The following is a 27,752-nucleotide window of genomic DNA, read 5'->3' as shown; positions in this document are numbered from 1 at the left end:
CTGGCATGCCATGGCCCAGTTCATGGACCAGGTTCATGGACCACGGTTTGGGGACCCCTCTTCTCGTCCAACCGCTGCTCAGGCAGGAAACCTGTACCATTTCAGACAAATGGTTCTCCAATATAGAATAACAGAGGTGGAAGGGACCTTGGAGGTCTTCTTGTCCAACCCTGTTTAGGCAGGAAACCTTACACCACTTTAGACAAATGGATAGCCAATCTCTTCTTAAAACCTCCAGTGATGGAGTACCCACAATTTCTGGAGACAAGTCATTCCACTGATTAATTGTTCTGTCAGGAAACTTCTCCTTAGTTTTAGGTTGAATCTCTACCTTGATCAGTTTCCATCCATTATTCCTTGTCTGGCCTTCGGGTGCTTTTTGGAGAATAGCTTGAATCCTTCCTCCTCTCTGTGGCAGCCCCTCAAATATTGGAAGATGCTCTCCTGTCTCCCCTGGTCCTTCTCTTCCCTAGACTAGCCAGGCCCAGTTCCTGCAACCATCCATCGTATGTTTTAGTCTCCAATCCCCTCATCATCCTGGTTGCTCTTCTCTGCACTTTTTCTAGAGTCCTATCTTTTTCACGTCATGGCGATGAAGAAGGGAGGATTGTAAATACAGCATCAAGACAAATTCCTTGTGTGTCCAATCACACTTGGCCAGTAAAGAATTATATCCTATTCTATTCTTCATCCAATATCTATTCTATTCTATTCTTCATCCAATATCTATTCTATTCTATTCTATTCTATTCTTCATCCAATATCTATTCTATTCTATTCTATCTATTCTATTCTATTCTTCATCCAATATCTATTCTATTCTTCATCCAATATCTATTCTATTCTATTCTACATTCCAATATCTATTCTATTCTATTCATTCCAATATCTATTCTATTCTTCATCCAATATCTATTCTATTCTATTCTTCATCCAATATCTATTCTATTCTATTCTATTCTATTCTTCATCCAATATCTATTCTATTCTATTCTATTCCTATTCTTCATTCCAATATCTATTCTATTCTATTCTTCATCCAATATCTATTCTATTCTATTCTATTCTATTCATCCAATATCTATTCTATTCTATTCTTCATCCAATATCTATTCTATTCTATTCTATTCTATTCTATTCATCCAATACTATTCTATTCTATTCTATTCTTCATCCAATATCTATTCTATTCTATTCCTATTCTTCATTCCAATATCTATTCTGTTCTATTCTGTTCTATTCTATTCTATTCTTCATTCTAATATCTATTCTATTCTATTCTATTCTATTCTATTCTATTCTATTCTATTCTATTCTATTCTATTCTAATTCTATTCTATTCTTCATCCAATATCTATTCTATTCTATTCTATTCTATTCTATTCTATTCTATTCTAATTCTATTCTATTCTATTCTTCATTCCAATATGTATTCTATTCTATTCTATTCTATTCTATTCTATTCTATTCTATTCTATTCTATTCTATTCTATTCTATTCTGTCACCGTTTGCGTGACAATGCTTTAAATTACCTTGGCTACCTGTCCTGAGGAGATCCAGCCACTCCTGTTGCTGGAGGGTGAAGTCCCTGGGCCATTCTCCACCCATGTTTCTTGACGCGAGTCACGAAGTTGGCCTCCACCCATGTGGGATCAAACCCACGAAAAAAGTTGGGCAACGTTGAGAGATAAGAATCAAGATCAGGTGAAGTGTTCAGTACCGCTTTTGATACAGCCTCAGCGGGGGCCACGCTTGGAACACGGCATTCAGTTTTGGTCGCCATGTTATTCAAGAAAAAAGAGGTGTAGAGACCAGGGGTGGCCTTCGTAAATTTTAGCAAAGGGTTCTCTGCCTGGTTGCTGGGTGGGCGTGGCCATGGTGGGCGTGGCCTAGTTGGCCTCCTGTCACATGGTGGGAGGGAGAATTTTTGCCCTCCTCGAGCTACGGAGGCTTTTCTCGAGCCTCCGGGAGGATGAAAACGGCTTCCCGGGACTCCGGAGGCTCTCTTGAAGCCAGAAATGCAGAGGTGGGTCTTCAGGAGGTTCTGACCAGTTCTGGAGAACCGGTAGCGGAAATTTTGAGTAGTTCAGGGAACTGGCCAATCCCACCTCTGACTGGCCCCGCCAACCCCATCTATTCTCTGCCTCCCGAGTCCCAGCTGATTGGCTGGGTCTTCTTTGGTTGCCCTGCACAGGAGAACGGAGCTGGAAAGCAGGTTAGAGGGGTGCGGAGGAAGGGGATTTTGCAGTGTCCTTCCATGCCACGCCCACCAAGCCACACCCACCAAGCCACCCCACCAAGCCACACCCACAGCTGAGTCTCCTTTGGTTGCCCTGCACAGGAGAACGGAGCTGGAAAGCAGGTTAGAGGGGTGGGAGGGAAGGGAAGGGATTTGCAGTGTCCTTCCCATGCCACGCCCACCAAGCCACACCCACAGCTGATCGGCTGGGTCTCCTGCCCTGCACAGGAGAACGGAGCTGGAAAGCAGGTTAGAGGGTGGGAGGGAAGGGGATTTTGCAGTGTCCTTCCCATGCCACGCCACCAAGCCACACCCACCAAGCCACACCCACCAAGCCACACCACAGCTGAGTCTCCTTGGTTGCCCTGCACAGGAGAACAGCTGGAAAGCAGGTTAGAGGGTGGGAGGGAAGGAAGGGGATTTTGCAGTGTCCTTCCCATGCCACGCCCACCAAGCCACACCCACAGCTGATTGGCTGGGTCTCCTTTGGTTGCCCTGCACAGGAGAATGGAGCTGGAAAGCAGGTTAGAGGGATGGGGAGGGAAGGGAAGGGGGATTTTGCAGTGTCCTTCCCCCTGCCGCTCCCACCAAGCCACGCCCACAGAATGCCACACCCACCAAGCCACGCCCACCAAACCATCCCCACAGTTGATCGGCTGGGTCTCCTTTGGTTGCCCTGCACAGGAGAACAGAGCTGGAAAGCAGGTTAGTGGGGTGGGAGGGAAGGTGGATTTTGCAGTATCCTTCCCCCAGGAGTGAGGTGGGAATGAAGATTTTGCAGTATCCTTCCCCTGCCATGCCCACCAAGCCGCGCCCACCAAGCCACGCCCACAGAACCAGTAGTAAAAGTTTTTGAATCTCACCAGTGGTAACGGGCCCATTTCCGGCCTTCCTGAACTCCCAGGAAGCCTGTTTTTGTTTTTTTTTCGCCCTCCCTCAGCCTCTATGCACTTACCTGCATCCAAAACAGGCTGTGTGGGGACTCCTGGGATGGGAGGGGCAGGGTGGGCGGGGCCAGCCAGGAGTGGGGATTTGGGGGGGTTTCTCCAAACTGCACACAATCTTAGTTCGGGGCTCTCTCGAACTCCTGCGAAGACCTACCAGCTCACCCTTGGTAGAGACTCTAGAACAGCCCCCCCCCGCAACTTGTGGGCCACGGACCACTACCAGGCCGTGGCTTATTCCCAAAGGGGCCGCATGAGTGATGGGCACCCGTGCTCACAGCCCCACTCACCCCGAAGGCTTCTCTCTTGCCTGAGTGGAGCCGCGTGGCCCAGTTCCCTTCTCCTCTACACTCCCCACGCCACCAGCCGGGGCCTGCCAATCCTCCTGCTCCCGATGTCCCGGAGCGGTGAGAGTGGACGCTGAACAAGACGAGGGGCGCCCTTGTTCAGCTTCACTGACTCACCGAGGCCGCCTGAGGAGGACACCCTTTCGGGGCGTCGGGCCGCCTCGGTGGAGCCCAACGTATCGGTGGCTAAGGTTGTTCAAGTGAGTTTTGCCCCGTTTTATGACCTCTCTGGCCACGGCTGTTAAGTGAACCGCTGCCATTGTTAAGCTGGTAACGCGGCTGTTAAGCGAATCATCGCTTCCCCGTTGACTAGTCGGAAGGTCGCAAAAGGAGAATCATCTGACCCCAGCACGTTGCAATCGTCATAAATATAGGTCATGAATACCACAGGGAAGCTGCAACGGTTGTTAAGTGTGGAAAAAAACGTGATAGGTCGCTTTTTTTTAAAGGGCTGTTGAAACGTCAAAACGGCCACTAAACAAGCTGTTATAATTCGAGGGCTACCTGCGTCTCATCAACACATGCCCTTCTCTATCGAGGTCAAAGGTAGGGAACGATGACTCCTTTATGACTTGTGGGCCAACTCCCAGAATTCCTTCCTAGGCCGTGCTCTAGTTCTTCTCAATTGGATAGACAGGCATCACGATAAAGAACGGTGGTAGGATTTGGGTTTTGGCCAGTCTAGAGGAAAGAAGGACCAGGCTGGGTGTGTGTGTGTGTGTCAACTCATAAAATATTTTGATGGTCTTTTTAAGAGTTGCCAACAGAAAAGGAGGGGGGAGCAGTGTGGCAGCTTGCAAACCGAAAGCGCATTCCATAAATGTTTTCAAAGATAGGAACTAGGTGACGGAAGTTTCTGCCGCACAAAATTCTAACTGGAGAGCATGGTTGATGACTCTGGGCTAGGGATGTGTCCCATTGGAGAATATGAATTAGGATACACCCAGGGGGTGGAGGGAAAACCAGGGTCAAGGGTGACGATGAATGATGTGCCTCAGAGTTGGCTACACCCAGGCAGTGCCGCCATTTTAACTCCCAATAAATCCTTTTGAAGTTTAGCTCGAGACTCTTGATTTAAATGGAACCCTGACAGCTGGCATGATAGCAGTATTCCAATATTTGAGGGGCTGCCCCAAAGAAGCGGGGGGATTTATTTTCCAAAGCACCAGAAGGCAGAACAAGAAGAAATGGATGGAAAATCATCAAGGAGACATCCAACTAAAATGAAGGAGAATTTTCCCGACAGTTAGAACAGTTAACCTGTGGTTTGCCTTCAGAAGTTGTGGGTGCTTCATCACTGGAGGCTTTTAAGAAGAGACTGGGCATCCACTTGTCTTAAATAATATAGCACCGTGATGGTGAACCTATGGCAGGTGTGCCACAGATGGCACGCAAAGCTATTTGTGCCGGCACCCGAGCCGCAGGCAAACTTAACTCACTGCGCATGCGCACGCCTCACAGCTGATTTTTGGCCTGTGTGAGGCCTTTTTTGGCCTCCCAGAGGCTTGCAGGCCAAAAAAAATAGGCCCATTTCATCACTTCCTGTATTTCCGGAAATACTGGAAGTGATGAAACAGGCCCATTTTTCAGTCTGCAGAAGCTTTCCTCAAGCCTCTGGGAGGCCGAAAAAGGCCTCAAACGGGCTAAAAACCAGCTGGGAGGTGCAGTGCAGGTAAGGGGGCAGGTTTTGCGCATGCATGTGCAGGGGGCGCGCGTATTGCCTTTTGGTGCTGGCACGTGAGCGCACGAGCGCAAGCGCCCACACAATTTTTGGCACAGGAGCTCAAAAAAGGTTAGCCACCACTGATATAGGGTCTCCTGCTTGAGCAGAGGGCTAGACTAGAAGACCTCCAAAGCCCCTTCCAGCTCTATTCTGATTGGAGATACTGCTGAGCAGTTGGGTCATTGCAGTTCGTCTGTGCTTTTTTCCAGACATTCTGCCTTTCGGCCTCTTTTTCTTGGAGGACTAACTAAAATGGGTCATCCCACGTGATTTATGCGTCTCTACAATTCAGTAGCTGCCCTACTGACCTAGTTAACTATATGGAGCGAGCAAGACCACTGAATGAAAGAGTCAAGAGTGATTACCTATTTTTTTCTCTCTCCATTCTTCCTCCAATTAAATGGATCCAATACTCAAGGCAACACATTTGCTGAGACTGGAAGCCATCACACAAACAGGTGCCAATTGCGTTTGCTACTCCACAAGCAGCGTTTGTTACACAGCAAAGCTGCGGGATGAGTTTGTCGCTCTTTGGTAAGAATGACACCCAGCCCTGCTGTTGATGATGGATCCTTTAGGTCAGGGGTCTCCAAATTGGCAACGACTTGTGGACTTCAACTCCCAGAATTGTGGGAGTTGAAGGCCACAAGTCTTAAAGGCTGGTTAGGGAACTCTGGGAGTTGAAGTCTTAAAGGCTGGCTGGGGAATTCTGGGAGTTGAAGGCCACAAGTCTTAAAAGTTGCCATGTTCGGCGACCCCTGCTTTAAATCCTGATTGTTGTTAGTAAGAAACAGCTCCCCTGCCATCACCAGAGTTTTAAATCCAACAATGCCACCTTTAATTCTGTTCCCATCTTTACAAGCGTGCAAAGAAAGGCAGCCGTCACAGAGTTTTCCAAAGCCACCGGCGCCAAAGTACTTTCTGGCTGCCCAAAACTCCAAAGATGAAGGACCCAGACCCAGGTCCCTATTCTTTGGTTGTTACAAGGAGTTCGTTCTCTCAGGAGTCTGGAAAAGCAGCCCAGAGAAGACGCCGCTCGACGGAAGCTCTCGGCTAGGACCACTGAGCCGGGGCCTCCAACCTTGCTTGCACCGTTGCCGTGCGTTGGGAGGCATCGCAGCACCCCAGCCTGGGAGGAAAAGCTTGGGGAGATGTGGAACCCCAACTTCAGGCAAGAATATTGCTGGTCGATCTTCATCTCCCCTTCCCTTCGATCCTTAAGGGCCACCTCGGCCTGGTGTTCTGTCAACCACCAACCCTTGCCCACCGTGGACAACAGACCACCCTGCTTTACAGCTGAGTGCTCGTGACGGCACTCACCCCATGCACCAGCAGTGTGGGGCCCAGTCCGTGGGTCAGGATCTCCAGCTGTTCCAAATACCTGGGGTATAAATTAGTGTCCGCGGGAGGACGGGGCAGGTAAAGGAAGCGGACAGTAGGGGCGGAACTCTGTTGGAGGATCAGCTGGTTAACCGCAGTCAAGTACTCGTCGGAAACTGAGGTTATGTTGCTGGAGAAGTTGAGGGCGCCGTCCGCCGAGTCTTCCTGGCGGCTGTGCCAATGGAGAGCGACCACGTCGTCCCACAGCACCAGCTGGACTTTTGCCTGGATGCGCAGGCTCTTCAGAAGCTGCCGCAGCTTGTCCTCCTGGCCCTGGGGGCTGGTGCAACTCTGCACGCACAGGAAGAGGCGCAACCGAGACCGTCGCCACGACCGAGTCATGGCCAGGACGCAGCCCATCTGTAACAGGAAGAGGCTGCTGGTGTCGACGTAGCGGGCGCTGTCGGGCCGCAGGAGGTTGATGGGCCAGACATCGATGAGAGGTTGGGCTCGCCACCCGGCGCTCTGAGGCAGCTGGAGCTGGTCGAAGTAGCGGGCCAGAAGGACGTTGCGCGACATCTTCATGGCGTCGCAGATGATGGCCACGTACTCCCAGGAAGAAAGCTGCTTGGGGCCTCCGGAGCTCCAGACGGGAGGGAAGTCATGCCAAATTGCCTCGTCGCTGCTGAAGGCGGTGGGCTGGGACACGTTGTCTAGCAGGGGCGGGTTGTCAAGAAGCCCAGTGCGATGGTGTTAGGCCTCATGCCTCCTAGAGGAGGAGAACACAGAACGAGAGCTGGATTTCATACTTATATTTTTATACTTCTTATGTAAGGATGGGTGGCTCAGTGGCTAAGATGCTGAGCTTGCCAATCAGAAAGGTCGGCAGTTCAGAGGTTCGTACCCCTAGTGCCGTGTAATGGAGTGAGCTCCCGTTATTTGTCCCAGCTTCTGCCAACCTAGCAGTTCGAAAGCATGTAAAAAAAATGCAAGTAGAAAAATAGGGACCACTTTGGTGGGAAGGAAACAGTGTTCCGTGCGCCGAGCATTTAGTCATGCCGGCCACATGACCACGGAGACGTCTTCGGACAGCGCTGGCTCTTTGGCTTTGTAACGGAGATGAGCAGTGCCCGTTAGAGCCGGAAATGACCAGCACGGATGTGCAAGGGGAACCTTTACCGTATATTTTATGTGCTTCTTATACTACTTATCATTTTATACTTATTCTTCTGTATGGGTAATCCTCGACTTACATCAGTTCGCTAGGTGACCGTTTGCAGTTACAACGGTATTCAAAAAACTGACTTATGACCTTTTTTCACCCTTACGACCGTTGGACATTGGTCATGTGATCAAAATTCGTACGCTTGGCCACGGACTTGTGTTTATGACGGTTGCAGTGTTCTGGGTCATGTGATCCCCTTTTGTGTAAGCAAAGTCCATGGGGAAGCCAGATTCACATAACAACCATGTCACTAATTTGACAACTGCAGTGATTCATTTAACAACTGCGCCAGGAGAGATCATAAAATGGGGCAAAACTCCCTTAGCAAATGTCTCGCTTAGCAACAGAAATGTTGGGCTCTGTTGTGGTCATAACTAAAGGATTACCTGTGCTTAAACTTTTATATTTGACTGCATGAGTCAAAAAGAGGGCTGTGAAAATATCTACAGACCCCTCACATCCTGGACATAAACGGTTTCAACTCCTACCCTCAAAACGATGCTATAGAGCACTGCACACCAGAACAACTAGACACAAGGGGAGTTTTTTCTCGAATGCCATCACTCTGCTAAACAGATAATCCCCTCAACACTGTCCAGCTATTGACAAAGTCTGCACTACTATCACTATTAATCTCCTCATCACTCCTTATCACCCATCCTCTCCCACTTGTGACTGTATGACTAACTTTGTCGCTTGTATCCTTACGATTTATATTGACTGTTTCCTAGTATTATTTTGATTGCTTATTGTACCCTATGACTATCATTAAGTGTTGTGCCTGATGATTCTTGACTCTTGACGAATGTATCTTTTCTTTTATGTACACTGAGAGCATTTGCACCAAGACAAATTCCTTGTGTGCCCAACCACACTTGGCCAATAACGAATTCTATTCTATTCTATTCTATTCTATTCTATTCTATTCTATTCTATTCTATTCTATTCTATTCTATTCTATTCTATTCTATCTCTACTCTACTCTTATTGTACCCTATGACTATCATTAAGTGTTGTGCCTGATGATTCTTGACCCTTGACAAATGTATCTTTTCTTTTATGTACACTGAGAGCATTTGCACCAAGACAAATTCCTTGTGTGCCCAACCACACTTGGCCAATAACGAATTCTATTCTATTCTATTCTATTCTATTCTATTCTATTCTATTCTATTCTATTCTATTCTATTCTATTCTATTCTATTCTATCTCTACTCTACTCTTATTGTACCCTATGACTATTATTAAGTGTGGTACCTTATGATTCGTGACTCTTGACGAATGTTATCTTTTCTTTTATGTACACTGAGAGCATTTGGACCAAAGACAAATTCCTCGTGTGTCCAATCACACTTGGCCAATAATTTTTTTTATTCTATTCTATTCTATTCTATATTTCTTATGCTTTTAAATTTTTTACTTCTTCTATTTATACTGCTTATACTTAATATATTTGGCCAAATGTAATTAAACCCACAAGGAATTTGTCTCCAGTACAAAAGTACCCAGGGTACTTGCAAAACAACAGTGTATAATAATAATAATGCTAAAGTGTACAGCCAAATTAAAAGGAGAAGTAAAATATAATAAAGGGGATAAATAAAATACTGTAGCCACAGTATGGCTTAATCTACATATACATTAGGCAAAAAGAAATAACGCTGATTACAGGTAGTTCTCAACTTATGGCCACAATTGAGCCCCGAATGTCTATTGCTAAGTGAGAGTTATGCGAGATTCGCCCTATTTTGCTACCTTTTTTTTGCCACGGTTGTTAAGTGAATCATTGCAGCTGTTAAGTCAGTAACACACTTGTTAAGTGAATCTGACTTCCCCATTGACTTTGTTCATAAAAGAGGATAGCGTGACCCCCCAGAACATTGTAACCGTCATAAAATATGAGTCAGTTGCCAAGCATCCGAATTTTGACCACAAGAGCATGGGATCACAAGTGTGAAAAATAGTCACAAGTCACTTTTCTCAGTGCCGTTATAATGGCAAACCGTCCCTAAAGGAATGCTTGTAAGTCAAGGACTACCTTGAGTTGTAAGTCAAGGACTGCAAGTATATTTGAGGATCAAGTAACCATATATAAGTAGGTTGCATATAATAACAAAGGACCCTGTTTCCCCGAAAATAGGACCTACCCAGAAAGTAAGTCCTAGCTTGATTTTTAGACGTGTGCCCAATATAAGACCTACCCCCCCTGCAAAAAAAATAAGCCCTAATTAAGATCCCACCCACTCCAGAGTGGATAGGTAAAAAATTAAGCTAGGGTGGGGATGGCGGGGGGTGAGGGTGGAGCTGCACTACTGCTTACCTTTGGACAGGTGTAGCCAGGCCTCGCACACCCCGACACCTGCCTGGCTGGCCCATTTCTTCTGCAGCCAGCAAGGCTGGCCAGGCTTTCCTGAAGGCCTCTAGCTGATAACAAAGCTCTGGATCGATCCAGAACTCCATTATTGGCTGCAGAGGCCTTCAGGAAAACCTTACCAGCCGCAGAAGAAGAAAAAGTTCCTGAAAGCAGGACAAGAAGCAACGTGGAAACTAATCAAGCAGAGAAGCAACCTAGAACTAAGGAGAAATTCCCTGACAGGGAGAACAATTAACCCGTGGAACAACTTGCCACCAGAAGTTGTGGCTGCTCCACACTGGAGGTTTTTAAGAAGAGATTGGATGCCCCTTTGTCTGACAGGGCACAGGGTCTCGTGCTGGAGCAGGGGGCTAGACTAGAAGACCTCCAAGGCCCCTTCCAACTCTGTTATTCTGTTAAAATCTGGCTTTAACTGGCTCAATGGGAATTTAAAGGGTTGGGTGTTTTTTTTTTTGCAAAGTTGAAGCTGGAGAAAAGGTGACCACCTAGAAACCCAAAGGTTACTTACCTAGTCCCGAGATGAAGAGCAGCTGCTGTGTGCCGCGCCGCACCGAGCTGGCGAGTGTCAGGTTGACGAAGGCTTTGATGTTCAACCGGTCCACCAGCTGCAGCCAGGAGTCGGACTGGTCCGGCAAGGGGTCAGAAGGGAGGCAGTCTGGGGACAAGCAGAGCGGGTCAGTCTCAGGGCCTGGCCCAGCAGAGGGAAAGGACAAAGACACCGGCACACGCCATTATTCGAGGCATTTTCATCTCGGTGATACCCTGTTTCCCTGAAAATACGACCTACCCTGAAAGTAAGTCCTAGCTTAATTTTTACACATGCGCCCAATAGAAGCCCTACCACCCCCCCCAAAATAAGCCCTAATTAAGATCCTGCCCACTCCAGAGTAGACGGGTAAAAATTAAGCTAGGGTGGGGATGGTGGGGGGTGGTGCAGCTGCCCTACTACTTACTTTGGACAATTGTAGCCAGGCCTCGCACACCCCGACACCTGCCTTGCCGCCCTATTTCTTCTGCAGCTGGCAAGGCTTTCCTGAAGGCCTCTGTCGCTAGGAACAAAGCCTCCGGATCGATCCAGAGCTCCGTTATCGGCTGCAGAGGCCTTCAGGGAAGCCTTGCCAGCCGCAGAAAAAGTTCCTGAAGGCCTCTGACAGTGAAAAGGAGGCCGTGGGCGACGTGTGCAAACGAGATTAGTCAGTGGATGACGTCCCCCCAAAATAAGACCTGGTGCCTTTTTTGGTGGCCAAAAAATAATAATAATAATAAGTCAGGGTCTTATTTTTGAGGAAACACATTTGTAGTGGCCAATATGGTTGGCTTTAAAACAGCGTTTCCAAACCTAGGTAATTTTAAGGTGTGTGGACTTCAATTCCCAGAATTCCCCTGCCCGCATAGCAGGGGAATTCTGGGAGTTGAAGGCCATACATCTTAAAACTTGCAAAAGTTGAAAAAAACTCTACTCTAGTGGTTACAATGCTGAATTAAGAACAGGCCCATCTGGATTAAGCATGAAAGCTTCCTGGGCAATTTTTGTGCTAATTTCTTTCCTACCTCGTAGGGTCATTGTAGGAGAAAGTAGCAGGAAGAACACTAGGGGCCTCCTGCTGGATTTACAAAATGAGCTCTTATTTTACCAATGAATAAAACCCCAACCCTTGGGATAGCTTTGAATACTACAGGCTATATTAAATCTGGTTTTTATTTTTCCTGATCAGGTGCGTGATGCTGGTAAATCCATTCTTTCTCTGCCCGAAAGTGAGTTTATATTTTCTCAAGTGTCATTTGAGATCTAATCTTTATAGCCGCCTCCCAAAAGATTATTGTCTGTTTCACAAATCTTCCTCGGAAAGGCATCTCCTGGTGTACAGGTAATCCTCGATTTACAATGATTCGTTTAGTGACCCAAGTTACAACGGTACTGAAAAAAGCGACTTCAGTTACCAACTCTACCATTTAACAACAGTGGCAAAATGGAGCAAACATAATCACTTAACGACTGCCTCATTTAGCGACAGGAAGGTGAGGCTCAATCGTGGGCGTAAGTCGAGAATTGCCTGTGGCAACGATGCCAGATTTCTCATCTGGCCACATGTGAGAATGATGGTTTCACCGTGTGGGCAGAGGAGAAGCAGAAGATGGTTTGTTGTGGCTGCTCACGGGCTGTTCCCAAACCCTGAATCTTCGTCTAGGACACAAATCAGGTGCCCCCTTCAATCCTATCTATCTATCTATCTATCTATCTATCTATCTATCTATCTATCTATCTATCTATCTATTTGATTTGCCAATTGTTTACAAGATAATAAGTATAAGTGTATACATAGTTGTGAATACATGAAATGGGTACATATAAGAAAAATAAAAGAAGAATAAGAGAAACAATAGGACAGGGACAGTAGGCACGTTGGTGCGCTTATGCACGCCCCCTACAGACCTCTTAGGAAAGGGTTGAGGTCAATAGTAGACAGTCTAAGGTTAAAGTTTTTGGGGTTTGGGGAAGAAACTACAGAGTCGGGTAGAGTATTCCAGACATTGACCACTCTATTGTTGAAGTCGTATTTCCTGCAATCAAGTTTGGTGCGGTTAACTTTGAGTTTGTATCTATTGTGTGCTCTTGTGTTGTTATGGTTGAAGCTGAAGTATTCATTGACAGGTAGGACATTGCAATGTATGATTTTATATACCATGCTTAAATCAGACCGAAGACGGCGTAATTCAAGGTTTTCTAGTTCTAGAATTTCAAGTCTGGTGGCATAAGGTATTCTGCAACGAGTAGAGGAGTGGAGAACTCTTCTTGTGAAATATTTCTGGACTTTCTCAATTGTGCTAATATCAGATACGTAATGTGGGTTCCAGACTGATGAACTGTATTCGAGTATTGGTCTAGCAAATGTTTTGTATGCTCTGGTTAGTAGTGTGATATTACCAGAGAAAAAGCTACGTAGGATTAGGTTAACAACTCTTAATGCCTTTTTGGCTATGTAGTTGCAGTGGGCTCTAGCACTTAGATCATTAGAGGTGAGTATTCCAAGGTCCTTTACAGAGCTTGGGTCATCAACAAGATCTTGACTATTCAGCTTGTATTTTATTTTCTGATTTTTTTTGCCAATATGTAAGACAGAGCATTTATTTGTTGAGATTTGAAGTTGCCATTTGTTTGACCATTCTGATACATAGTCAAGATCTTTTTGTAGGGTAGCAGTATTGTCTGTGGTATTGAACAGCTTGCATGATTTGCACAATTGCTTAGATTTCATCCGTGCCTTTTCCTTCATCCCTTTCTTTCCCCCGCCTCTGTCTCTCTGTTTTGGTCAACTCTAGGTTAAAAAAAAAAAAATGAAATTAGCAACCTTCCTCCTCCCACATCCCCCCTTTTCTCGGGGCGGGGCGGGGGGGGGAAATATCCATTAGTTACTATGGAAACCCAAATAGCTCCAGGAGGGGCCCCTTTTGCAGCCTTCACAAAAGCATCTGAGAAATCAATTTGCAGTACAAAGGATGAGAGTTCCACACAAGGAAGGAAGGAACAGTTGGGATCTTTCCCAGCCAGCTGGAGTCTCCTTGCCTTGTGCACGGACGACACGGCTGCAAAATTTGGAGCCACCACCAGGTGGCAGTGCAGAGAGACCGGTGTCTGTCTAGGGCCATCTTGAGATGGCCCAGAGGTTTGCAGTTTAGGTCAGGGGTAGGGGTGGGATTCAAAAATCCCAGCAACTGGTTCTCTCCCCGGTTGCTGGATAGCAATGGTGGGCGTGGCCTACCGGAACTTTCCAGGACGGCCATTTTGTTTTGTCTTCCCCAGACTCTGGAGGCTTCCCTTGGGCCTCTGGGAAGGCGAAAACGGCCTCCCTGGACTCCGGAGAGCCTCTAGAAACCGGGAACAGACCCGTTTCGACTTCTGGAACTTCCAGCTTGGCTGTTTTTGGCTTTCCCCAGAGTCTGGAGGTTTCCCTTGGGACTCTGGGAGGGTGAAAACAGCCTCCCTGGGCTCCAGAAGCCAGAAACAGGCCCGTTTCCAGACCTTCTGGTTTGGCCTGTTTTTGCCCCCCCCGAGCCTCCACACAGATCCTGCACTTACCTGCATCCAAAAAGGGGGCACGGAGAGATTCCTGGAAGGGGAGGGGCCAGCTGGTTGGTTTAACTATCTGTTTGGCGAACCAGATGTAAATTTAACATCCGGTTCACGCAAACCGGGCCGAACTGGCTGAATCCCACCCCTGGTCAGGGGTAAACACTGAAAAAGCCATTTGGACCAGTTTCCCACAAAAAAAAGAAAACACTGGGAGCCACAAAACACTTCCCAGTGCCTGACGATTTCCTGAGTGGCCACAAAACTAGCATATGTAGTTGAATTAAATGTTTCTGTTTTCTTCTGAAACTTTTTCATTTCTTGGATTGATCCATGGTGGGCCTACCAGGGGATCGAAAAGCTCAATTAATTACATGCATTGCGGGTGTCGGACATTGGTGGTTGTGATGCGTATTTTGAGTGACGGAGCTGTAGCAGAGGGATGAAAGAGCCACATGCGGCTCCAGAGCCACAGGTTGCTGATCCCTGGTGTAGGTATTGGAGTACAGGTTGTCCTCAACGTACGACCGCAATCGAGGCCGAAATGTATGTTGTTTAAGTGAGAACTTTGCTAAGTGAGTTTTGCCCCCTTTTACGACCTTTCTGGCCACCGTTGTTAAGTGAATCGTTGCCGTTGTCAAATTACTAATCTGGCTGTTACCCTTCCCCGTTGAGTTTGCTCATGAGGAGGTTGCAAAAGGGGATGGCGAGAGGCCGAGGTACCGTCATAAACATGACTCTGCTGTCTAGTGCAATATTAATGCAAAATCAGGGGTTTATCAATTCCATTGCATAGAACATGAAGGATGAATGTTTGTGTTTATTTTCATAGTCATAATGTACACTGAAGATGTTATTTAATTTTGTTGTATGAGATGCAATGACAATAAATTAAATTAAACTAAACTAAACTCCATTGCCAAGTGTCTGAATTTTCACCATGTGACGGAGAGGAATGCAGCAATTTCTTAGGTATGAAATATCGTCGTGCATCACTTTTTTGAGGGCAGTTGTAACTCGCCCAACGGTCGCTATACAAACTGGTGTAAGTTGAGGACTACCGGCACACTTATGAGTGGAAAATTGTCCCAACATCTCCACCCTGTCCATGTGAAATGGTTCTTGCTGGTGGGAGCAGAGACGAAGGTTGCCAACAATCTAGTGTTTGTCAACCTCCGCCATTTTATGAGGTGCGGACTCCAACTCCCAGAATTCCCCAGCCAGTCTTGCTGGCTGGGGAATTCTGGGAGTTGGAGTCCGCACCTCATAAAATGGCGGAGGTTGAGAAATACTGGTCCAATCTTGAAGGCGACCTCATCATGGGACATCTGGCTGGGCCTCGGATGACCTCCTACTCCTTCTCCTACTCTCTCCTTACCCAGATCCGCCAGCTCTACGTGGCCGAGCACGTACAAGCCACTTTTCTTGAGGTCGTTGATGAAGCGGATGAGCTGGAGGGAGGTGCGTGGATTCCGTACCATCAGCAAGACTTGCGGGCGCCAAAATTTGACGTGTTCTTTACGGATGTCCAACAGCAGCAGGTACTTGCGGACCTGGGTGTGAAAGAAGCGCAAGGGTCAGATAGAGCAAGGAATTCTGGGAGTTGAAGTCCACACATCTTTAAAGTTCCAATAGGCTGAGAAAAATGGATCTATATATGGACTGCAGCCCCAAACATAATCCAGGCTGGGGATGATGGGCGCTGTTGTCCCATCCTGAAGGATTGTGCATCGCTCTACAACTTTAACAGGTAGAAAGAAGATCACAATCAAGTTCTAAGAGATGGTCTCAGCCGATGTGTAATTTTAATAGGAATTCAAGCAGGGGCTTCGATACATATTTTGTGCAACAGTAAAGGTAGCCCTTAGCTTACAACCATTCGTTTAGTGGCTGTTTGGATTTGTTTAGTAAAATGAGGACCCAGATGGTTGGGGGCAAGAGACTGACTCTGTAAACCACTTTGAGAGGTCTGTAAAGCACCGTGAAGTGGTATAGAAGTGCTATTGCCCTTCTTTTCTCCCTCCCTCTTTTCCTCCCTTCCTTCCTTCCTCCCTTCCTGCTTCTTCCCTCCCTCTTTTCCTTCCTTCCCTGCTTCCTTCCTCCTTCTTTTATTTCCTTCCTTCCCTGCTTCCATCCTTCCTCTTTCATTTCCTTCCTTCTTACCCCCCCTCCCTCCCTCTATTTCCTTCCTTTCCTGCTTCCTCCCTTCCTTTTTATTTCCTTCCTTCCTTTCTCCCTCTTCTATTTCCTTCCTTCCCTGCTTCCTGCCTCCTCTTTCATTTCCTTCCTTCCTTCCCTGCTTCCACCCTCCTCTTTTATTTCCTTCCTTCCTTCCTCCCTTTTATTTCCTCCCTCCCTCCCTCATTTCCTTCCTGGCTTCCACCCTCCCTCTTTTATTTATTTATTTCCTTCCTTCCTTCCTTCCTTCCTTCCTTCCTTCCTTCCTTCCTTCCTCTTTTATTTCCTCCCTCCCTCCCTCTTTTCCTTCCTTCCTTCCTGCTTCCTCCCTCCTTTTATTTCCTTCCTTCTTTCCCTGCTTCCACCCTTCCTCTTTTATTTCCTTCCTTCTTACCCCCCCTCCCTCCCTCTCTCCCTCTATTTCCTTCCTTTCCTGCTTCCTCCCTTCCTTTTTTATTTCCTTCCTTCCTTTCTCCCTCTTCTATTTCCTTCCTTCCCTGCTTCCTGCCTCCCTCTTTCATTTCCTTCCTTCCTTCCCTGCTTCCACCCTCCCTCTTTTATTTCCTTCCTTCCTTCCTCCCTTTTATTTCCTCCCTCCCTCCCTCATTTCCTTCCTGGCTTCCACCCTCCCTCTTTTATTTCCTTCCTTCCTTCCTTCCTTCCTTCCTTCCTTCCTTCCTTCCTTCCCTTTTTATTTCCTCCTCCCTCCCTCTTTTCCTTCCTTCCTTCCTGCTTCCTCTCCTCTCCTTTTATTTCCTTCCTTCTTTCCCTGCTTCCACCCTTCCTCTTTTATTTCCTTCCTTCTTTCCCTCCCTCCCTCTCTCCCTCTATTTCCTTCCTTTCCTGCTTCCTCTCTTCCTTTTTTATTTCCTTCCTTCCTTTCTCCCTCTTCTATTTCCTTCCTTCCCTGCTTCCTGCCTCCCTCTTTCATTTCCTTCCTTCCTTCCCTGCTTCCTGCCTCCTTTTCATTTCCTTCCTTCCTTCCTGCTTCCTTCCTTCCTTCCTTCTTTCCTTCCTTCCTCCCTTCCTCCCTCCTCCCTTTTATTTCCTTCCTCCCTCCCTCCCTCTTTTATTTCCTTCCTTCTTTCCCTGCTTCCTCCCTCCCTCTTTTATTTCCTTCCTTCCTTCCCTGCTTCCTCCCTCCCTCTTTTATTTCCTTCCTTCCCCTCTCCTTTTTCCCCCTTCCCTTCCTCTTTCCTTTCCTCTCCTCTCTCCCCTTTCCCTGCTCTTCCTTCCTTCCCTCCCCAACCTCCCATTTCCAAACCAATGCTGGCCTTCTATCTTTGGGTTTCCCCTTCCCCCAAATGAACGGGAAGCTCAGAGAGGCATCCAAAGCTTTAGCTTCTCTGTCCCTCGGATTATTTTTTTTACTCTCTGCCTTCCTTCTTTCCTGCTCCGTATAAATTTATGCAAAGGCTCTTTCCCCCCCAAAAAAACCCAACCCCCCTCAACCCTGAACGCTGCTGTAGACGTGTGATGGAAATGACATTAAAAAAAAAAATAAAGAGAGCAGGAAGGGAGGGAGGGAGAAGGACGAGGACTGACATATCTGGCTGACAACGTCGCCCCTGCCTCGAGTTTGCCAAGGCTCTTCTCATGATCTTACAAGCAGGCAGCACTGAGGGCTTGGAGCCCAGCCAGGCCCCCTTCAACCGCAGCGATCCCTGCTTTGTTCAGAGCCCTCCATTCCCAACAGACAGCTGTCCAGTCCTCCGGTTGGAGATTTGAAGCCGGAGAATAGCTGCCTGGCTCTCTAAGGTAATTGCTTTTTTTTTGTCCTGGCCTTATCCTCAAAAATCCGTAGCACAAGCACGCTGAGGTAAACTTTGTACGCTGACTATTACGGCTGCCGTCATCTCATGCACAGCCCAGAGGAAACTTTGAAAGTCATCTTGGCTGCTCCAGTTTAAAGATCCATGTTTTCCCCCCCTTTTTTTTCCCCACCCCAGTTTTGATCATAGATGCAGGCAGGGCTGGGAACTGTCCAAATCCTGCTGGCACGTGAGGATGCTGTAGGAATATCTCCGTGGCACATCTCCGTGGCACATCTTCTTGGTTTGGGCTTAAAGAGAGACTGATAAACATGGTTTGGCAAATGTATTTGCCCAGAAGTGACCTGAGCAGGGCCTATCTAGACCAGGGATCTTCAACCTTGGCATCTTTAAGACGTGTGGACTTCAACTCCCAGAATTCCCCAGCCGGCGCATGCCAAGGTTGGAGACCCCTGTTCCACACCTCTGTCTCTCAAAGGGAGGTGGTCTTCAGCAGGTTCTGACCACTTCTGGAGAACCGGGAGCAGAAATTTTGAGTAGTTCAGGGAACCAACCGGCCAATCCCACCTCTGAATGGCCCCGCCAACCCCATCTATTCTCTGCCTCCCATTGAGTCCCAGCTGATTGGCTGGGTCTTCCTTTGGTTGCCCTGCACAGGAGAACGGAGCTGGAAAGCAGGTTAGTGGGGTGGGGAGGGAAGGGGGATTTTACAGTATCCTTCCCTTGCCATGCCCATCAAGCCACGCCCACCAAGCCACACCACGCCCACCAAGCCACGCCCACGGAACCGGTAGTAAAAAATGTTTGAATCCCACCACTGAGGAAGAGCCTCAGTTTTAGTTCTCCGTGTCATGGAAAATCAGGGGCAGCTAGTCCTCGATTTACAACGGCTCACTGAGGGACCGTTCGAAGTCACGACGGCACTGAAAAAGTGACCTAGGTCCATTTTTCACCGTTACGACCACTGCGTTGCCGCATCCCCATGGTTAAAGGTAAAAGGTAAAGGTTCCCCTTGCACCTACGTGCTAGTCATTTCTGGCACTAGGGGGCGCTGCTCATCTCCATCACAAAGAGCCAGCGCTGTCCGAAGACGTCTCTGTGGTCATGTGGCCGGCAGGACTAAACGCCTTCGAAGGCACACGGAACGCTGTTCCCTTCCCACCAAAGGGGTCCCTATTTTTCTACTTGCATTTCTTTTACATGCTTTCGACCTGCTAGGTTGGCAGAAGCTGGGACAAGCCACGGGAGCTCACTCCGTCACGAGGCGCTAGGGGTTCGAACTGCCGAACAGCCAACCTTTCTGATCGACAAGTACAGCGTCTTAAGTCACTGAGCCACCCCATCCCTCTATCCTCATGGTTACATGATCAAAATTCGGACACCTGGCAACTGACTCATATTTATGACGGTTGCAGTTTACCTGTGATCCCCTTTTGTGACCTTCGGACAAGCAAAGTCAACGGAGAAGCCAGATTCACTGTACAACCGTGCGGCTAACTGCGCCGATTCACATAACAACTGTGGGCAAGGAAGGCCGTAAAAATGGAGCAAAATTCACCGAAGAACTATCTCACTTAGCAACAGAAAGTGAGGACATGATTGTGGTCGTAAGTCGAGGATTACCTGGATTTGTCGAATCCCAGGAATGAATTGCCTTGGGATAAAAAAAAAAGGTGGACCCAACTGGGGGTTCCGCTTCACCAATCTCAACGTATCAAAAGAAAAACCAGTCACAATTTTTCTTTCCTTTGTGCAGTGCTCCAGTCAGGAGCACGCTTGCTCTGTATGCTTGTGTTTGTGTGTTTCTTTGTGTGTGCGCGCGTGTGTGCAGCAGCAGCCAAAAGAAGCCAACACAATCCTCGGTTGTCTAAACGGAGGCACAGAATCAAAATCACGTGAAGTAGTAGTACCGTTTTATAAATCCTTGGTAAGAACACACCCGGAATCCTTGCGTCCAGTTTTGGTCACCACATTACAAAAAAAAGATGTTGAGACTTTGAAAAAAGCGCAGGGAAGAGCAACTAAGAGGATTAAAGGCCTGGAGGCTAAAACAGATGGAAGGACGGTTGCAGGATTTGGGTTTGGCCGGGTCTAGAGAAAAGAAGGACTAGGGGGGACGTGATACCACTATTCCACTATTTGAGGGGCTGCCACAAGGAAGAGGGGGTCAACTTGTTTTCCAAACCAGTGATCCCCAACCTTTTTGACGCCGCGGCCCGGTACCGGCATCAGCTGGGCGCCGCCATCTTTTTTTTATGAAAAAGTGCTTCCGGTGACCTCACCGGAAGCACGCTTTCATCAAAAAGATGGCGGCGCACGCTCGGTGAGCTTTTCCGGTAGAAATGGCTTTCCCGGAAAAGCTCATCGAGCGCTGCGCCGCCATCTTTTTGATGAAACGTGCTTCGTGAGCTTTCTACCCGAAAAGCTCACCGGAAGCACTTTTTCATGAAAAAAAGATGGTGGCGCCCAGCAAGCCGCGGCCCGGTAGGAGTTGTTCCGCGGACCGGTACCGGTCCACGGACCGGTGGTTGGGGACCCCTGTTCCAAACCACCTGAAGGCGAGACAAGAAGAAATGGAATGGAAAGTAATCAAGAAAAGAAGCAACCTAGAACAGTGATGGTGAACCTTTTTTGTTGTGGGGTGCTGATAGCACGTGCACGCCAGCACCCACAATGCAATGCGCCCCCCCTGCGCATGTACGTGCAACACCCCCCCCCTTACCTGCACTGCACATGTGCGCGCCTCTTAGCTGATTTTCAGCCTGTTTGAGGCCGTTTTCGCCCTCCCGGAGGCTCAAGGGAAGACTCTGCAGCCTATGCAGGCCGAAAAACGGGTCCGTTTTGGCACTTCCGATATTTCCGGAAGGGCTGTTTTTCTGCCTCCAAAGGCTGCAGAGGCTTTCCTTGAGCCCCCCGGGAGGGCGAAAAAGGCCTCCAACGGGCCGAAAAATCAGCTGGGAGGCGCGCGCGTGAGCAGTGCAGGTTAAGTTTGGCTGGGGCTCGCAGGCCATAGGTTCGCCATCACGGGCCTAGAACTAAGGAGGAAGTGAGAACAATGAACCCCCTGGAAAGGCTTCCCGCCAGAAGTTATGGGTGCTTCATCACTGGAGGTTTTTAAGAAGAAACTGAACAGCCACCTGTCTGAAATTGTACTCCTGCTTGGGGAGGGGTTAGATTAGAAGACCCCCCCCACCCCAAGGTCCCTTCCAGCCTCTGTTCTGATTGATTGATCACCATGCGTCGAGCCAAGACCAAAAGGAGCTCAAGGGACGCTAACGCAGATGTACGTCTTTGGCGGCTAACATTTGTCTTCACTACCAGCAACCACTGTATTTCATCAGCCTCCGTCAGGTCACATCACGCCAGCTAAGTAAACGTTACTCCTCAGATTTATTCCCCTTGATACTCAGCGGAGGATCTCAGGTTACTGCAATCGTTCCACTTGCCCCCTCAGGTCTCGGCTCTTTGATTGCCTGCAATCTGTCACTGCCTCTTGTCCAGCGTCCCGGCCCGTCACCCGCTAGGAACTAAAGATATTAAAAAGGCGAGAAATCCCCAAGTGCCTTTGGGGAGATTTGCTGCTCTCTCCGCCTGCTCTGGGCCTGCTCTCTTTTTTTTTTTTTTTTTCAATCTTGTTGAAAAACTCACACGCTCCTTAGCCGTCAAGCGGCCTCTTCTGCAGGCAGGTGTCAACTCATGAAACATGCCTGTGCCTGTTTTAGTAGTTGCCATTTAAAAAAAAAAAAAGGGGGGGGGCCAAGGAAGGAAATCTGGAAGAGCAGTGCAGCAGTTTGAAAGTGGAAGTACATTTCAACTCTTCATCTTTCAAAGATTGTAACTAAACTACCAGAGCTTTTGCCCGGGAATATATTTAATTGGAGAACGTGATGGATGACACCCAGTCTGTGAAGGTGCTCAGTTGGAGAATCTGATTTATGACACACCCAGGGAGGGTGGGGGGGAGGGAAACGGGGTCACAGGCAGAGGGGGGATCCGACAGGTGTAACTACTGGTTTGGTGATTTTACGAAAGAAGCCTCCAGACTCTGGGGAAGGGGAAAAACGGCCCTCAGGGAAGTTCTGGAAGTCCGGAAACGTGCCTGTTTCTGGCTTCCAGAGGGCCTCCTGCACCCGGGGGAGGCCATTTTCACCCTCCAAGAGGCCCGAGAGAAGCCTCCAGATTCTGGGGAAGGCGAAAAACGGCCCTCACGGAAGTTCTGGAAGTCCGGAAACAGGCCTGTTTCTGGCTTTTGGAAGGCCTCTGGAGCCTGGGGAAGGCTGTTTTCACCCTCCCAGAGGTGCGAGGGAAGCCTCCGGACTCTGGGGAAGGCGAAAAACAGCCATCCTGGAAGTTCCAAAAGTCCGGAAACGTGCCTGTTTCCGGCTTCCAGAGGGCCTCCTGAGTCTGGGGGAGGCCATTTTCACCCTCCAGGAGGCCCGAGAGAAGCCTCCGGACTCTGGGGAAGGCGAAAACGGCCCTCACGGAAGTTCTGGAAGTCCGGAAACAGGCCTGTTTCTGGCTTCTGGAAGGCCTCTGGAGCCTGGGGAAGGCTGTTTTCGCCCTCCCAGAGGTGCGAGGGAAGCCTCCGGACTCTGGGGAAGGCGAAAAACAGCCATTCTGGAAGTTCCACGCCCAGCATGGCCATGCCCACCCAGCAACCAGGCAGCGAACCGGTCGCTGGGATTTTTGAACCTCACCCCTGATTAGCGCTGAGGGGAAGGAAGTTGATAATGTGCTGTGTCTGAGAAAGCCATCAGAATTGTCTTGGGTGAGCGGTTGGTGCGAGGAGGAGGAGGAGAAGGAAAACGTCTGGCTGGGAGAGCCTGGGAATTGAAGTCCACACCTTTTAAAATCCCCCAGGTTGAGAAACACTGATCTACAGGCAGTCCTCAACTTACAACAGTTCCTTTAGTGACCGTTCAAGGCACTGAAAAAAAGGGACTTAGGATGGGTTTTCACCCAGCTCTTGCAGCATCCCCCGGGGTCACGTGATCAAAATGTAAAATGCTTGACTTGTACTGATGACGGTTGCCGCGTCCCTTTTTTACGACCTCCCAACAAGCAAAGTCAATTGGGAAGCCAGATTCAATTAACAACGTCAGGGATTCACTTAACGAACAGGGCAAGAAAGGTAGTAAAACGAGGCAAAAATTAAACAATTGTCTGACTTAGCAACAGAAATTTTGGGCTCCGTTGTGGTCGTCAGTGGAGGACTACCTGTATATTCCTTCAGGGTCTCCACGGGTGGCTTTTTCCCAGCTCAACCCAGAAGGTTGGTGCACCTGGGGGGGGGGAGGTCCAATGACAAGGCCCATCACAAGATGCACGGAACGGGCGGCCTGGCATTGTGAGCCAAATGCCAAGCAAACCGCCTGATCAAACAATCTGATCGGCTCCCCCCAGGAGGGCTCTGGCTTTGCCAGGCAGCGTCGGGGAAACAGCAGCTGGCTAATAAGACTCCTCCATTAAACCCCCTAACTAGAACTTTTAAATGTCCGTTTTATGACACCCAAATTAAAAGGCTGGGCCTGGGCAAGAGGCCCAGTTTGCAGGAGCGGGCACAGTTCCCGGGGAAAGGCGAGAGGGCGGGGATCACGCCAGCTGGAAGGGCGAGCTGTCTGCTCAAAGGGTGAGCGGGGGATAAAGAGTCCCCGGCAAAAGGAAACAGATGCAAATTCGGAATGTTGTTATTATATCGGAAAAATTAATCTCCAATAAGGATGACCACCTGCTCCGGCATTGGCAATAGAGCAACGGGAGAGGCGAGGGGCCAAGAAGATGGAGATGGCAGATCCTCCTCCTCATAAAATGAAATTTAATGGAGAGAAAAGTAAGGCTGTACGTTTCGGCAAGAAAAACCAAAATGAACAGGTATAGAATAGCTGGTACCGGGGCTCAACAGCCTGTGGAGGTTCTCAATCGTCCCAGGTCACCGTTGTCCTCAAGGTGCTTTTTCTGAAGGCAACTGGACTTGCTTGCTTTTTACTTTTGAAGATGTTTGGCTTCTCATCCAAGAAGCTTCTTCAGTTCTTCCCTGCTATCCTGTCAGAGCTGAAGAAGCTTCTTGGATGAGAAGCAAAATGTCTTCAAAAGAAAAAACAACAACAAGAAAGTCCAATTGCCTCCTGAAAAAGCACCTTTGGGACTCCTAAGTGGCCTCAACGCCCCTCTAAAAAGGATGCAAATGACCAGCGGCCTGCAAGGAATACAAATCCTTCCATTCCCCACTATCCTGTCAGAGCTGAAGAAGCTTCTTGGATGAGAAGCGAAACGTCTTCAAAAGAAAAAAAGGCAAGAAAGTCCAGTTGCCTTTGGGACTGGATCAATATCAGTAACTGTGAGAGGGATCTTGGAGTCCCAACTGGCCGGGGAATTCTGGGAGTTGAAGTCCACGTTGTAAAGTGGCCAGGGTTGAGAAATCCTGGCCTGTACAGATCAGGGGAACGGCCAGGGGTGGGATTCAAAAATCCCAGCAACCGGTTGTTGGGTGGGCGTGGCCATGGTGTTGAGTGGGCATTGTTATGGTGGGCGTGGCCTACCAAAACTTTTGGGAGGGCCGTTTTTCGCCTTCCCCACAGTCAGGAGGCTTCCCTCGGGACTCTGGGAGGGTGAAAATGGCCTCCCCGGGCTCCGGAAACAGGCCTGTTCCTGAACTTCTGGTTCAGCCTGTTTTTCGGCCTCTCGGAGCCTTCACACTTACTGCACTTCCCTGCATCCAAAACGGGCCGTGTGGGGACTCCTGGGAGGGGCGGGGTGGGGTCAGCCGGTCAGTTCAAACTACTGGTTTGGCGAACCGGATGTAAATTTAACACCCGGTTCGCGTGAACCGGGCCGAACCGGCTGAATCCCACCCCTGGGAACAGCAGAGACCAACCAAGAATCAGAGGGAGATTGTCCAACTTTGTGCGTCTCTTCCGCCTCCGCATTGAGAAAGCCAGGGGTGGGATACGACAGGGTTAACTACCGGTTCGGAATTTACGAGCCTCCCTGCACGCTGTGAGCCGCGTGCCTGTTAATCGTCATTAGCACACTGCATGCCGAGAAGCAGCCTTTGAAACAGCCCTCTTTTCCTGCTTTTTTTAACTGCAGCTGTGCCTCGTTCGGCAGCTGAAGTTGAAAAATCAGGAAATAAAGATCAGGGAAGACCCCGGATGGGCGGGTGGGCAAAAACATCAGCAGACATAGAACCGGTTCTATATCTGCTGCTCTTCAGAGCTACCGGTTCTACAGAGGTGGACAGAACTGGTAGAAACCCACACCTGGAGAAAGTGCGACGAAACAGACCAGGGTTTGCCTACAGAAGCGTCTCATTTGACAGCAAGGTGCTGTACTGGCTGGAATTCTTAAGACCATAAATTTGACCTTCCTTTCATAAATAACCAATGTTCTCAGTTTATGGTGCAGAGCTTGAAGTTTTGGCTCCAGACTCTGAGGACAATCTGTTTCCGTGGTCTCTTTGACCGCTCAAACACTCCCCCCCTGTTGGGATGGCTCTTACCTGGTGGAAGATCAAAGCTTGGCTGATGTAGCCCCAGCTGCTGCTGGGGGACAGGTAATGGAGGGCCACCAGCAGGATGACCATGAAGGCCACACTGGCCGAAGCGTAGATGGGGCTGATGAGGAAGACCATCACGACACAGCCAGCAATGCCCAGCACACAGGTGTGCCACGTGAAATACTTGAAGGTGGGCCTGGAGAAGGAGAACAGGTAACAGGTTAGGATGCCTGGAATCTCCTTGGGGGGGGGGAGATGTTCTGCTTGGAAGTGTAATGCCAAGATCCTGAGCTACAAGGGCCAGGAGGAGCCGATTGGAGTTGTAATTCCAGATAAAAGCTGCATTCACAGGTGTTTCATCTGTCTGCTGAATGCAGGGATGGCGAACCTTTTTGTTGTGGCGGGCTGAAAGCGCGCTCGTGCTGGCACCCACAAGGCAATGCGCCCCTCCCACCTGTGCATACGCATGCAACACCCCCCCGCCCCGCACCCTTACCTGCACTGCGCATGCGCGCGCCTCCCAGGTGATTTTCGGCCCGTTGGAGCCCGTTTTCACTCTCCCGGAGGCTCGAGGGAAGACTCTGGAGGCTGAAAACGGGCCCGTTTTGCCACTTCTGGTATTTCCAAAAGGCCCGTTTTTCAGCCTCCCGAGGCTGCAGAGGCTTCCCTCGAATCTCTGGGAGGGCGAAAACGGCCTCAAACGGGCCAAAGATCAGCTGGGAGGCGTGCGCATGCAGGTATGTTTGGCTGGGGCTCGCGTGACCACACAAATAGCTCTGTGTGCCCCCTGTGGCATGCGTGCCATAGGTTCACCATCACGGCCTTAGAAAATAGAATATTTATAGGGCTGGAAGGGACCTTGGAGGTCTTCTAGTCCAAACCCCTGCTCAAACAGGAGACCCTATGCCATTCCAGAGAAAACGATTGTCCAATCTCTTTTTGAAAACCTCCAGAGTTGTAGCACCCACAACTTCTGAAGGCAAGCTGTTCCACTAATTAATTCTTGTAATTGTCAGAACATTTCTCCTCAATTCTAGGTTCTTCATTCTTCCCTCCTTGGTTAGTTTCTGCCCAAGACTTCTTGTCGTGCCTTCAAGGTGCTTTGCAGAACAGGTTGACACCCCTCCCTTCCCCCTTACCTGGGACAACCCCTAAAGTATTGGAAGACTGCTACAGTTAGCCCTCGACTTACAGAGCCCAAAATTGCCTTTGCTAAACCAGACAGTTGTTAAGTGAATTTTGCCCCATTTTACGACCTTTCTTGCCGCACCATAAGTGAATAATAAGTTGAGGACTACCTGCAGGATAGCACAGGCTTACAACTTTGCAATTTTATGAAAACATGGGGCTCTCCACGTCCCCCCACCGCCCCAACACACACACACACACACACACATTGTGCATGCTCCGCCAGTCAGATCATTAACAACCGAAATGTATTTTTGGGTGGAATTCCAAGGGAGGTTTATAGGAAATAACAGTCTTTATTTTGGCTTCAACCTGCAGTGTCCCAGAAGGCTTTTGCAGTTGGTTAATAATCTTTCAAGACAATGAATACATAATGCATAACTTTTCCCCAGTGGAACGATTAAGGGGTGTGCAGCGCACTCATCTCTAACCACAAAGTACTTGTGTTGAAAAGGGATTCTGGAATTGCTGTCAGGCTAGATTCTATGCATCTAAAATGGATGAATGGTCGTAAGGGGTGGGAGTGGGGGTGGGGAATCCTTTGCATACAAATTTTTTATCCCGGACTTCGTCTTCCCTTGCCAAATCCATATCGCTCTGGAGTCCCTGCCATTTCGCGCGGGAGAAGGTAGAAAAAGTTTATCGTGACCTGCTAAACTCACTTGAGGATGCGGTGGTAGGAAACGGGAGATATTTCATCTTAAAGAGAGAGCCAGTTTGGTCTGGCGGCTAAGGCACTGGGCTAAAAAGTGGGAGACTAGTGAGTTCCAGTTCCACCTTGGGCATGAAAGCCAACTGGGTGATTTTAGGCCAATCACCAGGAGACAGTGAATTCTAGTCCCACCTTAGGCATGAAAGCTGGCTGGGTGACTTTGGG

General features: G+C 48.7%; 1 protein-coding gene across 1 annotated transcript in view; it reads right to left on the bottom strand.

The window, feature by feature from the left end:
• Positions 1–6,068: 6,068 nt before the first annotated feature.
• The window catches only part of LOC113426005 (solute carrier family 12 member 9-like), a 130,038-nt gene continuing 108,354 nt past the window's right edge, over positions 6,069–27,752 (bottom strand). Inside the window, 5 exon segments of the mRNA XM_087965562.1 lie at positions 6,069–7,308; positions 7,311–7,343; positions 10,682–10,828; positions 15,621–15,795; positions 25,691–25,883. Coding sequence (XP_087821688.1) covers positions 6,545–7,308; positions 7,311–7,343; positions 10,682–10,828; positions 15,621–15,795; positions 25,691–25,883 — 1,312 coding nt within the window. The 3' untranslated portion in view covers positions 6,069–6,544.

This window comes from Notechis scutatus, chromosome 4 (assembly GCF_049901735.1).
Source record: "Notechis scutatus isolate UNSWTSFEM ecotype Mainland chromosome 4, rNotScu1.2, whole genome shotgun sequence".
Taxonomy (NCBI): domain Eukaryota; kingdom Metazoa; phylum Chordata; class Lepidosauria; order Squamata; family Elapidae; genus Notechis; species Notechis scutatus.
The sequence above is the reverse complement of the archived record's forward strand: the minus strand, read 5'-3'. Positions and strand labels throughout refer to the sequence as shown.